The 16,743-nt window shown below is 38.0% G+C and overlaps 1 protein-coding gene across 1 annotated transcript in view; it reads right to left on the bottom strand.

Annotated features, from left to right (window-relative positions):
- LOC126979137 (cilia- and flagella-associated protein 52) overlaps positions 1-16,341 on the bottom strand; it is a 29,746-nt gene extending 13,405 nt beyond the window's left edge. Inside the window, exons 1-6 of the mRNA XM_050828366.1 lie at positions 15,277-16,341; positions 6,139-6,401; positions 4,678-4,882; positions 2,803-2,938; positions 2,249-2,397; positions 999-1,144 (exon numbers count right to left, since the gene is read on the bottom strand). Of these exons, the coding sequence (XP_050684323.1) occupies positions 999-1,144; positions 2,249-2,397; positions 2,803-2,938; positions 4,678-4,882; positions 6,139-6,401; positions 15,277-15,427 (1,050 nt within the window). The 5' untranslated portion in view covers positions 15,428-16,341. The remainder of the gene's footprint in view (positions 1-998; positions 1,145-2,248; positions 2,398-2,802; positions 2,939-4,677; positions 4,883-6,138; positions 6,402-15,276) is intronic.
- Between the last annotated feature and the right edge of the window lie 402 nt (positions 16,342-16,743).

Genomic DNA, 16,743 nt, shown 5'->3' with positions numbered 1-16,743 from the left:
AGTTTAGAACGCGTTTGTTTTGTAAGAACCAATAAACTCGCAATTTAATCTCGAATAATAATTATCAGTTTTTTCATTGACATTTAAGAGCAGACCTACACTTAGCTTGACTAAAAAAATTCATATTTTTGGGCAAAACTAATATCTATGTCATCGTGACACTCTACCTAGACGACAATCCTTCATCACACATACTTGAAGCCTCTCAGAGCCGATCGATCGTAGTCTAACAATTTTGAGGTAGATCGCCAGCTGAGGTAGAGCACCCCTGTGTTATAGTATCCTTTACCACACGAACGCTTTTTAACAATTCTTTTAAGATTATTCTCTTTGAATATCGTAATACTTTTGTTTTCAATATTTTCTGGGATCTTCTTGTAAAAGTATACACATCGCCTCATAAAAGCAATCAATTAAGGAAAATGTGAATGCAAAGATGGCCTTCCTCATACTGTTCGCACCATTTACTTTAAATGCGTAATCCTAAGCGTCTCCGCGCTCCACCTGGGATAAAGAAGAAGCACCACTTCGCGTCAGCAGCTATAATATTAAAAAACGATCTTCTTCGTTTGGAACTCCTGATGATTTTAAACGTGCATTGGCAGAACCGTCTCAATCTCGCGGATCGTATTTGCAAGAAATGGGCGGTATGTCAAGCATGCCTCTCTTTATAAGGATTATTTTCGAATGTTCTCGAATAGTATACTAAGCAGTTAGGTCTAGATTCCTTTACGCCAAAAGCTATCTCAACGTTAGACGTGATCTGCGTAACACAATTAACTATTTATAATTAAAAAATTAATAACAGTTACAAAGTGTATGGTGATTATTTTACAAACTATAATTACTACTGATTCATACTTCTTCTGTATGTACAATATTAATCTCTTTCCATAGTACCTACGTCAAACAGTAAGCTTAAACATTACCCCAGATTTTACATACATATTTTCAATTTATTACCAAGACCAGATGTACAATAAAATTTGTTCACTCACTGCTCTATAGAATGGTTTGTTGGGGTCCAAAACTTTCCCTTTGGGGAATTCTCCCTTCCAGTTGATCTCGTCTAGAACATCTATACTGCCGTCGCCAGCACCCACGACAATGCAACCATCGCTCATTATTATGATTGATTCTATACCTAACGAAACAAGATCAATAATTATTAAGTGTAATTAAGTCTACCTTAATTACGAGTCCGTTAGTCGGTAAAACTTTCCATTGTATATAACCACGTTTGTTTCAATGGGATAGGAAGAGGTTATGGAGTTCTATATACTTGGTATATTTCACTGACTTCCATCAACCATATGAATAAAGCTTTCGTAACCTTGGTCGTGCATTGTTTCTTTTTTAGTACCTAAAGCACAATTTAGCACATGGAATACCGCTGTTCTTCTGGTACCAGCTAGTTCAGATCGAATCATCGGCAATTCAGTATTCTCCGATTCTCTTTACTCATTCACCTTGCGTAGCGGAGTCTTTCTGCACCTTCTACCGCACACATTAGAAGTGTGTTCGGAATAATTGATCAGTAGCAGAATTTCACTTTTTGCAATCATTCGCCGGTTTCAGTATTTCAACCCCCAATTTACCTCTGGTATTCCAAATGTGAACAGGTTTTTCACATGTGACATGTCTTTCTCGTTTAGTATAAAAAAGACTAACAACACCGATTTGATCGTGAAATGTAGTCTTCCATCCATCATGACCAGCTGATTTTCTATAGGTCCACATAGGTTCGGATGGAATGCTAGAAACCTGATAGTTTCAGAATTCGCGTTTTAGCAAATTTATCAAACATATTAGTTATCAAATGAGATATGTCAATTTCAATTTCGAATCAGGAGGTTCCTGAAATCCTAGAATATGACGTCGCTATATTGTGTGTATTCTACCGCATTCTACACGGGTAGTGTTCCGAAGAGATGTTTGTTCCTGCCGCCGAATTCCACCTTCGCACGACACGCCATAAATTAGGATATCATCCCCATCATTTAGATGTTTGGTGTTCCTCTATATTGCGGATTTCAAGGAACTTTCATCGACGTACAACCAAGCTGTACAATGAGCTTTGTTGTACGGTGTTTCCACGATGATATGACATGGGTACCTACAAAATAAACGCGTACACATTTCTAGAAGGCCAGCAACGCTCCTGTCTTCCACAATAACAATAATATTAAAATTATGCTTACAATATATTATATCAACAGAGGAACGTAAATCTTTTTTATGTATGTACCTTGGCTATAACAAATAGACTCCGGCCGCTTCCCTTTCTTCCACGGCCCGCACTTGGCCAGACACCCGATTAGAGAGGGTTTGTATTTGGCGACATCCTCGTTAGGATCCGACGGATAGTTGATGGAAAACTTTATCATATCTCCAGAACTGAAAAAGCCTTACAATTTACAATACAAGTTTTTAGTAGTAGTACTTTAGGCGTCAAAGAGCATTTTCCAGTGGGAGGCTGTTTGCGCAGGATGCCGGCTAGATTATGAGTTCAACAACGGCGTGAATAAAAGACTTACCGTTGAAATGTTTTTCTTATGACAATAAGGGACGAGACGAGTAGGACGTTCAGCTGATGATAATTGATACGCCCTATCCATTACTAATTTCACTAGCTACATACACACAGTAATGCATTACTGCTTCACGGCAGAAATAGGCGCCGTTGTGGTACCCATAATCTAGCCGGCATCCTGTGCAAAGGAGCCTCCCATTGGTAGACGTGAATTCTGCCGTAGATACATGGGATTCTCACATCGAAAGCCGAGCTGTACATTGCCTTACCTAGTGCCAGCCATTCCGAAGGTATCGTCCATGCTGATAGCTATACATCGCACGGTTCTTCTCAGCTTACCCAGCGATACGTCGACAACATCCAAGTTCTTGCTTGCCGCACGAATGTTCCACACTCGAAGATTGGCTAAAAAGATCAATTAAGAGCGATTCAATTATTCAGAAGGTGCAGTTTGCCACTTCTGTCATCGCCATCAGGAGCTAGTATTTTATATAAGACTAGCGGACCCGACAGACATTGTCCTGTACACACGTGTAAAATTTGAACAATCGGTCTAGGATTTAGGAGATCACTAACATACATAGGAGAATTATATATGATCTGTATTGAGAATCTAAACCATCTTCGAATCCACTTGAACACACACAGAAAATTTCATTCAAATCAGTCCAGTCGTTTTGGAGGAGTTTACAGTCAACACACGTACAGAAGAATTATATATGTATAAAGATAGGGAAAACGGGCGATAGGCTCACCCTCAACACCAGGGGTCAAGAGATGCGTTGCCAGTCTTCAAGATGGGTGTATATTCTAATCTTGAAGGTCCCTAAATCGTATGGGTTCAGTATATAATAATAATTGCCAAAACGGTCTCGACCCAAATAATTTACATAATGGGTGCCAAACGACGATGTATTAAATACAATATAGCTAACAAAACATAGATATTAAAAGTTTGTGTGCTTAAGAATTACTTCTCTCGTACATAAAGTACGCACGAGAGAAGTATTTCATCTTTGGCGTAAAAAATTTCTAAAAAAGTTTTCGTGCTTTTCCTCGTGCTTTTTTACGTTTATAGATAGACCAATTTTGTAATAAGGAACGTATTTAATACAACCAATGATAATATTACTATCACATCAATAGCATATCATTATTTTAAAACTTGTATAAATATAACTTTAATTTAATTTAATAACCATCCATTGGTTGTGGTTCAGTAGACCCCATGTAACTCATATATGATTTATAAGAGTCTACTAGCCCAAGCCTGCCAAGTCTCTACCATGTAGCTGAAGTATGATACACATGGTTTAGTTGACCAGCTAACGTCAGGGTGTCGAATTTGCATTACGGTGTGCGCGCGCATCTTAAAAATCACTCTGATTATTTTTCTCTAACGCGCCAAAAGAAGTATAACATCTTAAACTTCAAAAACACCATACAAACATTTGCCCTTACTAGAATCGAACCTGGTAGTCCAGCGTGACAGGTTACTGTGTATAGTTCGCTGTCCCGCACATACACTGCACGGTTATTTTCGTAATTATGACAAAAAGGCATCGGCAGAGTTTATTTATTTATATCGACTTTACTTACGGTTCATCGCTGTTGGTACCGACTAGTTTCGTACCAATCGAAAGTCCTTCATCAAGGACTTCTAAGCTTCTTAGAGAGAGTAAGGCAGATTTAAATCAAATAAAGTTGTCATAGTCAAGAACATCTAATCATCAGATGTTTCGGTACTAGTCTTGGCTAGGGTGTAAATTGGCGTGCAGAGCGAGTGCAGTCCTGATCGGGCGCCGGGCGAGCGCCGAGCAGGCAGTCAGGGAAGAACTATCGAGCGAGGTGGTTTTGTCGCACGCACATGTAGGGAACACCACATTCTTATAATAATCATATGCCTTTGTGAAGTGTACCTATCCTTACGATTGTAACGTTTGTTGCTTATAAAAAAGACCCTTGTGATTGTAAGACTTTGTTTTAGTTGCTGTCGAAATAACGCCCACAACAATGGACAAACACGAAGATCCGGCCACATTGCCTTGCTCCGTCAAAATTATTAATGTCTCAGGAAAGTTTTAATAATTTGATCCTAAAGAGGTTCCTGTTTAAGTAAGCTTGGTTTACAAAAATGAACTCACAATCTCCACCCGTAACAAATGAGGTCGGTCTAAGTGTTAGCGTGGTCAAAGTGACACCGTCTCCGGTGGTCAGGCGGGAAGCTGCTGCTGTGCCGGTCGCGGCGCCGCTGACACAGTCCCACAGTACAACGCAGCCGTCGTCACGACCACCCAGCGATATCATGTACCGCTCGTCCGACGAGAACGCCAAAGCTTCCACCCGGACCTTGATCCATAAATCATAAATTTGTGCTTGGATAATAGCAACATTATTGAAATGTTGTGATTTTTATTAAGTGTAAATTCAGAAGTGTAAATTAATTCAACACTACACTATAGTAGTCTCGCGCCAGAATCTGGCGAGTCAACATCTCCTGAGGATGCCTCGAGGAAGAGGCGAAATACGTGTCGAATTGATTGAATTGAATCTTAGCGGAATTTACACTCAATAAGGCTCACAACATTTGAATGCGAAAATCATGCCATAAGGACGGACGAGTAAACAAAGAAGGACTCCGCGCCGTGATATTAACAAGTGAAGCTTTATGCTAGTGTGTGTGCGGTTACGGGGGATACTAGTAACACAATTTTTTCTCCCTTAAATAATCATATATGGCCTCAAATACTTATATAGTATCGGTTTTACACTGTTTCATAACGCACGACGGCATTTTTAAAATATTTTATTGCGACGGATACTGATCTGTCACAGACGATGACAAATCTCATAATGGCGGCCGATCGGCTTGTATTAGTGTAAGTGTGTGCGTGGGGTATGTATTTACACGTTTACCGGCTTGTTTTGGTGCGTCACTGTTATGTAAGGTGACACGGAGTCCTTCTTTTTTTACTCGTCCGTGACCATAAGATGCATAGTGTTTCGGAGAAGATTTAGTATATTATGTTGGTTGCTGATTACTTGGCAATACCTATATATTCTCAATACAAATAAACCAGTCAATGTCATTGCATTTATCATTACATATGACAATTCATACAATGATCGGGCGCGGAGTACTTAATTTATATGGCGTTTACCGGGTCAGCACTTATACTGCTTTGAACAATCATGCTACATAATATATCAAAGGCATAATAAGACTTTTAACACAAACACCTCTAAAAACCCAGGTGTAGTAAGGGATTTGCTGATCTCATACCCACTAGGCTGTCAAGTAATCTGCTAATAGGTTGCCATCTATCCAGTACCGGATTAAGCAAGCACGGGGCCCGTAGCAAATTATTTGAAAGAGCCCTTAATCTATAATCTAAATAGTCTGTTACTGAGTGTCTGACGATTGTCTTGGTAGGAAAAGATGTGAAGTTTGACGTTTTTGTGATATCAAGTAAATTCAGTATACCAAAATCTTTAAAAAATTCACTATTAAAATTACTACTCTACTACAATTGCTACTCTTGCTATGCGCTTAATCTGGCACTGCATCTATCCAATAATCTAACAATCTAAGCACATATTCTTACCTTGTGCAACTCATGGGTTCCGATCATAGCTTTGCGTTTAAAGTCCCAAACTTTTGCAGACGCCTTGAAACCAATATGGTTTATCTGACCAGAACCAATGTAAGTTCCTTTGGGGGATATTGCAACAGTAGAGACGCTGTTGGTATGACCACTAAGAAACTGCATCTTCTTCGTCTTCCATTCCTGAATGCAAACCTTATTACCCATTGGGTAGACGATGTGCTCCCCTTCTGGGTGAATCTTAAGCCCCTTGATAGCTGACCCTTGATAATAAAAAAGATTAATATATAAAAACTAAAAGAAATTTTCTTCTGAAATTCTCACTCTGTCTTCTTCTATTGACCTAAGTCAGAATGAGAAAAAACACTCCTTAGTGGCTGTTTAAAGGTAGCGGAGCATTATGAATAAGGGGGAAGTTGTATATCTACTTATGAAATGAAAAAAAATACTTAAAGTTATGTCACTTAATATTTAAAAATAATTAAGCAGAATAAAGGCAAAACAAGTCGACAACCTATAAGTAAAACATCATGCTGATCAATAAAATGTAGGTAGTAAAAGGTGCTCCCACTTATTGGACGCTTGCCGGTCATCGCAATGTAGGTATCTATATGTGGATGTTGGCAAAGCAGTCGGTACTGTCCGAGACTGTTAAATCATAATAATTTTGTAAGTAGGTATATTGCTTCATTAATTATATCTATTACACGGGGCACACTAACCCCCTTATTCACAATAGTCTGCTAACTTTAAAAGCATTGCTAATTCGCACTCTGTCTTCTTCTATTGACCTAAGTCAGAATGAGAAAAAACACTCCTTAGCGGCTGTTTAAAGTTAGCGGACCATTATGAATAAGGGGGTAAAAGTATTGCACTTCTAGCTAATCGCAACAATTTTAATTTCGAATAAGTATTATATTTTCTTAAACGGTGCAACCTTCCTAATAATAAAAAAAACAATTAGCGGGAAATCATTTGTCAATTGTTAAAGTTCTCTCTCTCCGCAAGACTGTGCCGCTCGTCTTCAAAATGCTTTTGGGAGAGAAGCACCTTGCTTGAGGTGATTGTTTTATTTATATGACGAATTTCTTGAAGGGCGGCCCTTCAACTGCCGTCAACGAAAATAATGTGGCTACTGTTAAGCGGCTAATTGAAGAAAACCCGCGGATTACCTATGAGACATAGCGAGGACTATTGGGGATTGTTATGAGCCAAAATCAGAAAATTTTACACGAAGAACAATAATATATTAAAAAAATCTTAGATTTTGAAAATGGTACTTTTTCACCAATAGGTATATTATTCAGTATAATATACTTATTATATTCATTTGTATTTTTTCTTACCGTTTTTTCATTCAGCGTAAATTTAACGCGCTAAATTTTTGTGTGATGATTTTCGATGTCGTTTAACTTCCGGTTTAATAACCTATTTATCCTTAGTTTAACTTACTAGAGGTAGACAAATCTATCCTTTTACTCTTACTTACATTTTCATAAACTATCGACATAAAGCATTGACTATATTGGACATAACTATGGATAGATAAGATCTTGTCATTAAACGGTGACAGCAATGTATCCGTAACTAGACATACGTTATTGAAAACGGCCGAAGTCAACAGTAAAGTACGATTGGACTTTACTCATGAAGCTCCATCTCGTGTCACTGCTTACAGTTCGTTTCTCAGTCCCTCACGCAGATCACAGTGGTCCTTTTCTAGGGCGACAACAACATCAGCGTTGTGCAACGAATAAAAGAAATTTGAATTTAAGGTCCAAACTCCATCGTGGGGCTTGGTGCCGCTAAATGGTTGAAAGATTTAACGAAGGTGACTCAAATACTGTGTCCCACTTACTAATGGGTGACGAAAGCTGGATTTACTGTTATGATCCCGAAACCAAAACACGGTCTGATCAGCGGCCATTTAAGGAGTTGCCACCTAAATTGAAGAGGCCGAAGCGAGGTAAATATGGTGGTCTCATTCTTCGAAAGGACAGGTCATAGCGCGACAATAACTGTTTTAGAGGATCGGAAACCGTTACTGCAGAGTATGGTATACAAACAATTATTTGTTTCTCTTGTCGCAAAAAGTTCGGAGAAAACGATCTCGCAGTTGGTTATCGCGCCTTGTTTAGCATGACAACGCCTCGTCGCATACCGCCAGGGCGAACAGTTGACTATTAGGTCAACCTCGGTATAGATTATTACTTATTAACAAACGTAAAAGAAAAACTTAGAGAATAATATTTAAGGCCGTTGAAGAGACTCCTAAGGAAGAGTGGCCAAATTGCTTTCTCAGTAGTTCCATCGGATGCAGCGATGTATTCATGTGAATGGACACTATTTCGAAAATATTTTTTTTAAATAATACTAATAACTTGCTAATGTTATAGGTTTTTGATTTTCTAATAACTTTCAGTTTGACCCTTGTTGTCAGCGATCGCTACGCACAAAAATGATCGTTTGAAGATTTGTTCGTAAATCCCGATGAACGGCACAGGCGAATTGTTGGCGCCTTAAAACCGACTTTCTAGATAAGGGAGACAACCCCGACAGAAAAACCGAAGTGTAGCCTTAACCGGCTACCCCAGACCGTAAACCTGCGGTCATGTTTTGCAGGAACGGGGGTCTGAGCTTCGCCACTCGGACCGCGAGGAAGGGAACCTCTCTAACTAATCCCCCAATCCTACAGTGAGGCACGCGCTTATAGGATGAATGACTGATGGGTTAACTCAGTCTTTAGCGACCAACCTCGACACACTGGGCGACGTGTCGTTGAACCAATGCCTTCTCTCAGGAATAGGCGTCACCCTGAAAGTGACTACTAAATTCGACCTTACTCGTGGGAATAAAAACTAATATGAACGAAAACAAAACTACCCCACCCTAAACCAATCAAAAAACCCTCACTCAACAAGTATTCCATTCCGGACTATTTAATAGAACACGCTCAGCTTCTCTTAGCGATATGTCTAAATCTGCCAACCAATCAAAACTACAATCAAGAGAAACACTGGATATGACTGATAACCCATGCACCCAGCAAGCACCTCCACCCTGGCAGCGGGTGCCAGGTACTAACAAGCGGAAAAGAACAAGCGATTCACCACCAAACAGCACTCCCGTGTCAGTATCAAATAGGTTTTCTCCTCTAGCCTTAAATGAGAAGAACTCCACACCGAACCTAAAAACGAATAAGCCTATCGTTCTATATGGAATAGAATACGTAAATGAATTGTTTAAACTTATGGAATCAGTATGTGATGCCAAACTATTTAAAATAAGGATAGAAAACAAAAATTTACTGCGAGTTCTTGTAGATTGCCCGGAAACCTACAAGGATGTGATATCGGCAATAAGGGCCAAAGGTTTTATAGGTCACACGTTTACGCCAAAAGAAAAGAAGGCATATCGCATAGTAATAAAAAAACTTCATTATACCACACCTCATAGTGAAATAATCGATGCGATAGAAGCTACTCGTAATAAAGTCCGTGGAGAAATAATTAATGCCCGTTATGTTGTTGCCCGATAACGCACGTTGAATCATTAAGCAAACGTCTTAATAAGTTTGTTTTTGCAATAAGGAGAATAAAAAAATCTATATCGGAAAAAACGGCTTTAACGGCTTACCATGCTTACGTAGAATCTATAATTAGGTATAGTATCATAATATGGGGTAACTCAACAGTAATAAATAGAGTCTTAATAGCGCAAAAAAAATGTTTGGGGGCTGCAGTGGGAAAAGGACCCCTTGAAAGCTGCAGACCCGTATTTAAAAAATATAACTTTTTAACAATTGTTGAATTATACATATTTGAGTGCTGTATGTTTGTTCGAAAAAATTTTAGCGAATTCAGTAAACAGGAAAACACATCTCTTTTCCCATGCAGGGACCCCACCAAACTACAAGTACCTTGCTGTAGAACTACATTATTTCAGAAAATCTGTTTTTGTATTTGCATAAAAATCTATAATCACATCCCAAGAATAATAAAGAGGTATCGTCAAATAGGAGTTTCTCATCTAAATTGAAAATATACCTTAGTAAAAACTGCTTATATTCATTAGACGAATATTTTCAACTAAAAACTTGACTATATATTATATAATACTGCTAATAATCTTTTGTTAAATTGATATTATTGTTACTAATGATTTAGAAATGTATTTTATAAAATTTGCACGTCATAAATGTGACAAACATGTACCTTATAATATTTATGTAACATCAATCTAACATGTTTATGCAAATAAAAACTTTGACTTTGACTATGACTATGGTCCAGACAAAACTCCATCTTTTACATTTTTCGTCAATTTAGAACCAAATAATAACAACAAAGCAGTGAAAAATATAGAGTATATCCACCACCAGCGACTAATAATAGAAGACCCTCGAAAAGCCAAAGTTCAATGCCAGCGCTGCCAGCAATATGGTCACTCCAAAAATAACTGCATGCGGCCCTATAGATGCGTTAAATGCGGGGAAGGACACAAGACCGCTGATTGTCCAAAGAAAGATAGCAAATCTCCAGCAAAGTGTGCTTTATGCACATGCGACCATCCTACAAACTATAAAGACTGTCAGGTTTATTTGGAAATCGCATCCAGAAAGGCAAACCAAAACAGAAAACACCCTGCTCGACCTTCTATGAAAGACATGAAATTAACTAAACCAACTGAACCACAAGATCACCCCAACAAACCCCCGCTAGCACCTAATCCCACCCAACTCCGTGACAAGCGAAGGCATAAAAAGGCATAAAAGGCATTTATTTTCTCAAAATTGATTCTTTAGAATTCTTTTTGATGTCATTTCTTATACTACTAGATACTACTACCGCTTCGGAAACAAATGGCGCTCTGAGAGAGAAGAAGCGGCGCAAGAAACTCTCCCAGCATACCAGCATACATAGAAGCTACTCTGATATTGCAGCAAATAGAGGCAGCCCTAACACTGACTGTGAAACTGAACCCAACCCTCAACAAAGTCAGATTGAACAAATCTTAATAAAACAATCCGAAAAGATAGACCAACTCATTCAACAGATAGGTACCTACTCCCTTAAACCTATTGACGTCCGTTGTCTCTAAACTACATTCGTAATCCCAATTCGTAGTACCCTTACGTATAGCAACGTGGAACATCAATGGGCTGTCATCGAACATACTTGAACTTGAAGAAATAATTAAAAATAATAATCTTGACATAGTTCTTATCTCCGAGTCACATTCCTCAAACAATAGTCTCTACCGAATAAAGGATTTCAACATCTACTTTACGCCTCATCCTGACATAGGCAAAGCTCATGTTGGCACCGCAATAGTGATAAGATCAAATCTTAAACATACCGTGCTGGAGTCATACTCTACCCAACATATTCAGGCTACTACCATAAGACTTGATGACCGAGCAGGTCCGATTACATTGTCCGCCGTTTACTGCCCACCTAAGCATAAAATAACCTGTCAAATGTTTGAAGACTACTTTTCTCATTTTGGAACCAAATTCATATCAGGAGGGGACTGGAACGCTAAAGATATAGGGGTTCTCGCATGACTCTTCCTAGAGGCCGAGCTCTTAAAAGCTGCTTGGATAGTCTCCACCTCACTCCAATATCCTCGGGAGAACCGACGAGCTGGCCAACAGATATTAACAAGACCCCAGATTTGTTAGACTTCTTTGTAACCAAGGGGATCAGCCATCTTTACTCCACTGTAGAATCGAGCCTTGACGGTTCATCTGATCATACGCCGGTAATCCTCACCTTAAGTACTTCAGTCATTCATGCCGAGCCATCTGACTCCTTATCTAATGGCATGGCTTTCGTATTTTCTTGGACGAATATATCCAGTTAAATGTTCCTATGAAAACTCCGGAGGATATTGACAATGCTTGTTTGTACCTCACAAACCTGATCCAAGTATCGGCGTGGAAACACTCACCATTCTCCACTTGCCTTCCAAAGATGTCACTACAATCAGCAGATAATAAAGAAAGCCTTAGAGAGAAACGAAGACTACGAAATATCTGGCATCAATCTCGCCATCCTGCAGATAAAACCGCCTTCAACCGAGCAGCAAAACAGCTAAAGAAGCTATTGCAAGAACAGGCAAATTCTTCATTCCGAAATACTCTCGTAAGATTGTACCTCAGGGAAAGGACGAAACGTCGCTTTGGAAAGCTGCTAAATCCTTTGCAAAGCCGCAAGAACATCACGCTCCCCTCTCAAACAATCAAATTCATGGGCTCGAACGGACGCTGAGAAAGCTGAAGTATTTGCCAATTATCTTGAAAATGTATTCAAGGTGAATGATGGTGGCAATGAATCTGAGATTGATAAAGTACTTGGACAAGATCTCCAGCTATGCCTGCCTCTCCGACCCACATCTCCAAAGGAAATCGCGTACGAGATTAGACGACTGAATTCCAACAAGGCACTTGGATTTGATTTAATTACTCCCACAGTTCTTAAAAATCTTCCCAGAAAATGCATAACATTTCTTGCCTCAGTCTTTAATGCTACCTTGAGAACTTCATATTTTCCCATAATCTGGAAATTATCGGAAATTATTATGATTCACAAAGCTGGAAAACCTCTTCATGAAGCTTCATCATTCCGACCAATAACTCCAGTGATATCAAAATTATGGGAAAAAATATTTTTAGTCCGCTTGAATGAACTCATGGTAAACTGCAACATCTTTCCAAAGAACCAGTTCGGGTTTCGGAAACAGCACTCAACAATTGAGCAAATGCATCGGGTTCATCACGAGACGACACTGCTTTGAAATGAAACTTTTCTGCTCTGCGGCATTTTTAGACGTTCACCAAGCATTTGACAGAGTCTGGCACAAAGGGCTATTGTGCAAAGTTAAAGACAAACTTCCACACTCTCTCTACCTCATCATCAAGTCCTACCTCGAAGACAGGCTTTTCCAAGTGAAACAGAGAGATGTCAGATCTACGCTACGAAAAATTGAAGCCGGCGTTCCACAGGGTTCAGTACTTGGTCCCGTAATGTATAACATATTTACTTCAGACTTACCGGTATATGAAGACGTCACCGTAGCAACATATGCCGATGATGTAGCCTACCTTGCAAGCGATGAAAACCCAGCACAGGCTAGTAATAAGCTCCAACACCTTTTAGACGAGACCCATGCATGGATGAATAAATGGCGCATTCGGGCAAGTGCTCAAAAATCGAACCACATTACCTTCTCGTTAAGAAGGGGAAATTGGCCTGCTGTCAAACTTGGCTCTGATGTTCTACCAGATTCTGAGAAAGTGAAATACCTAGGCTTTAACTTAGACAGAAGATTCACCTGGATTTCTCACATAAAGAAGAAACGGGATGGAATTAATCATAGGTTCCGAAATTTCACTGGCTCATGGGTATAAACTCCGTCCTGTCTACTAACAATAAGCTTCTAATCTACAAGGCTGTATTGAAGCCCATCTGGACCTACGGAATTCCACTGTGGGGCTCTGCCAGCAAAAGCAACATCATGCTTATCCAACGTGTGCAAAACAACATCCTGCGTACCATCACAAGTGCCCCATGGTTTTCCAGAAATGACGAGATCCATCAATATCTTGTTGTTCACAGTGTTCAGTCAGAAATTGATAAATTCAAAAGGAAATACGCTGATCGCCTCTCGGTTCACCCAAATACCCTGGCTAATGATCTCCTAATCCGTCCCAGAGCGATGAAAAGGCTGAAAAGGAAGGATGTGTTATAGGAAGGCAGATGAGACACTGGTCTCTTCGTCTAAACGTCATACTCACCCAACTCATCCGCTTATAGTCTTGTGACTGATCGCAGATCCGACTTAGATAAAAAAAAATCACGATGTCCATACACAAGTCTCGCGCAAATCAAAGTAGAATTAAATGTTCTATTTATCTACTTGGCGTTTAATTTTCTTTACGTTTCAATATTTTTCATTTACAAATGACAGCTTTTAGCGTCCCGGCGCCATGGCTCCTGTAGTGTTTTACCCGTTTTTATTAGAATGTTTTTAGGTTAATTTCTTGAAGACTGTGCATTACCTTGTAATACTATAATCGTGGATAAAAGCTCTATCAAACTACAATTTTTTTATCTCCAAATTTGAGCTATGTAATCCAATGGTATCAAGGGAATCCTAGGGATAGAGACTTTCCGCCAGTAAAAATGGTGGCTTCGATCACATGTTTATGCAAGGTCTTGACCTGATGTCTGGCTCCATTGCAAAGTTTTGGAGTGTTTAGATTGCGCATTAAAATAATTAGAGCAGCAACTTTGAGGTATAGGATGTGAGTTGGTATTCCTGGTGGCTCAAGAGTGAGAAAAATTTCTATAGGATAATGCACAGCATTATCGACCAATACAGTGCTAAAGATTGAACAATATTGGTGTAGATTATGTCCGTTAAACTGATCAGATCTCTCACAACACGACCAAGATTACTGGACATGTTTATTTTACATCTCTCCAAAATGTTTCCATCACCAATGTCTAGCAACAATTTGAGAACTCCTCCGCCATATAATCAAGTTATCCAGGCGCCATGCCAGCGCTCCTGTAGCGTTTTACCCGTTTTTATTAGAATGTTTTTAGGTTAATTTCTTGAAGACTGTGCATTACCTTATAATACTATAATCGTGGATAAAAGCTCTATCAAACTACAATTTTTTTATCTCCAAATTTGTGCTAAGAGGTACTAAGTCCAACCAAACCCTCCTAGTTTATTGGATGTACAAGTACGTTTTCCTTACCGTATTATTTTAATTAATTAATTAATATTGCTAGGTGCTCAAAGAAAATATTATACTCAATTTCTCGATTCGAGAGTATCAAAGGCAAACTTATTATAAGACTCTCTCAAAAGTTGAATTTAAAATTTTTATATACTTACACAAAATTTTAGTGATGAATAAGTTACTAAGTACCCAGCATATAGGCACTAGTTGTACATACCATAATAAAGTACTACATAAAGTATTAATTTCTACTTCCAATCCTCTAAGCTGGACTAGCACAGAAAATAAACATAACAATATAATTATAATATTGAATACATTTTTATTTATATAACTTCGCTGGATTCCTACTTATATGAAATTTCAAATTCAATAAGACTTACCATCGAACCCAATAATAGCATAAGCTTCTAAATTCTTTCCATCCGTCATTGTAAATATTAAAATTAAACTATATTTATGTTTAAATGAAGGTTTAGCAAAATGTTTTGAGATGTCGACATAAGTTTGTTGCTTAGCAACCAAAAATTCCATTCCACCAATGACATTCTATATATATGTCATTGCATACCACAGATAATATCTATTATTTCTCAAGGGTGTTTCCTTGTAGGACAGTCATAACATCCGTAAATATAAACTAACATCCTTACAATATTAAAGCTAATATTCTAAGTATACATCTATACTTATTTTAAATACCAATCAATAGCTTATGATGCTACTATTTACGAAAAATATAAACTACAGTGCAATTAATTGCACCACTGAATTGCTCTGTGTGTTCAGGACGATATGATGTGGATAATCATTCATGTATCTTCACCTAAACGAATTTCCATGTCTTCTTCGGCCACATACAATAAACAACAGCAAAAATAGTCTTTCAGTTCTCTTTCACTTGGCTTGCCACAACTAATCTTTCTTCATGTACTATAGTAAGACTTCAGGAAAGGATCCTGGTTCCTTTAATAAAAATACATATCTGTCAAACTTTGTTTTCCGTACTGTCAATAACAACTATAGCTACACATAAAAATAACTACTCTCTCGAGAGAGGTACATGAATAAATATATTCGCCGGGTGCATAGAAATTAACTAATATTATGTATAAGACTTGAGTTAAAGGTCTTGGTCGTAAAATAAAACCTATTTGAATTGTTGACCATTGTGTTCTATGGAGTCTGATGTCTTGTGATAAATTTAAGTACAGGGTACCTAATTTTCCTAATATTTTAATTTTCTCAAATTCGGTTATGTTGAAAATTATCTACAATGGGGTATGGTATGTTACATATTAAGGTAATAGTATAGGTATGGTACATAGTTTTACATTTACATTCTTAATACCAAAACTTGATTCAATTACAAAAATGACTAAAAGAAGTCTTAAAGTATACAAATACTTAGGTATTTTGATTATGGGTTGCTTGTTGCAGGCCTCTGCTTGATTGTACATGTGAAGAAACTGAAGAATTAAAAGAAGAGGCTCAATATAATTTCATTCAAAATAAATTTGCTAACCCTAAATGAAATTTTTATCTGAAAAAAAAAATAAATTCCATTGCACAATTATTAGCTCAAAAAAATTTATTCAAGCTTTCAAAATGAAAACAATAGTTGATCACTTACATATAAAATAGTGTAATATATATTTTAGTTATGAAACACAATACAAATAGTATAGATGATTTATTCATGTATTCATTTCCATTTATGTAATATTAACATCTAAGATCATTTTGATGTCCAGATAGACTGTAACAACTGTGAAAACATTGCAAAAAGTTGAGGTTGACATTAAAACCTTTATTTAAGCAGTTCACACACACTAACACAAAGTGACATA

The sequence above is a fragment of the Leptidea sinapis genome, chromosome Z (assembly GCF_905404315.1).
Source record: "Leptidea sinapis chromosome Z, ilLepSina1.1, whole genome shotgun sequence".
Taxonomy (NCBI): Eukaryota; Metazoa; Arthropoda; class Insecta; order Lepidoptera; family Pieridae; genus Leptidea; species Leptidea sinapis.
The sequence above is the reverse complement of the archived record's forward strand: the minus strand, read 5'-3'. Positions and strand labels throughout refer to the sequence as shown.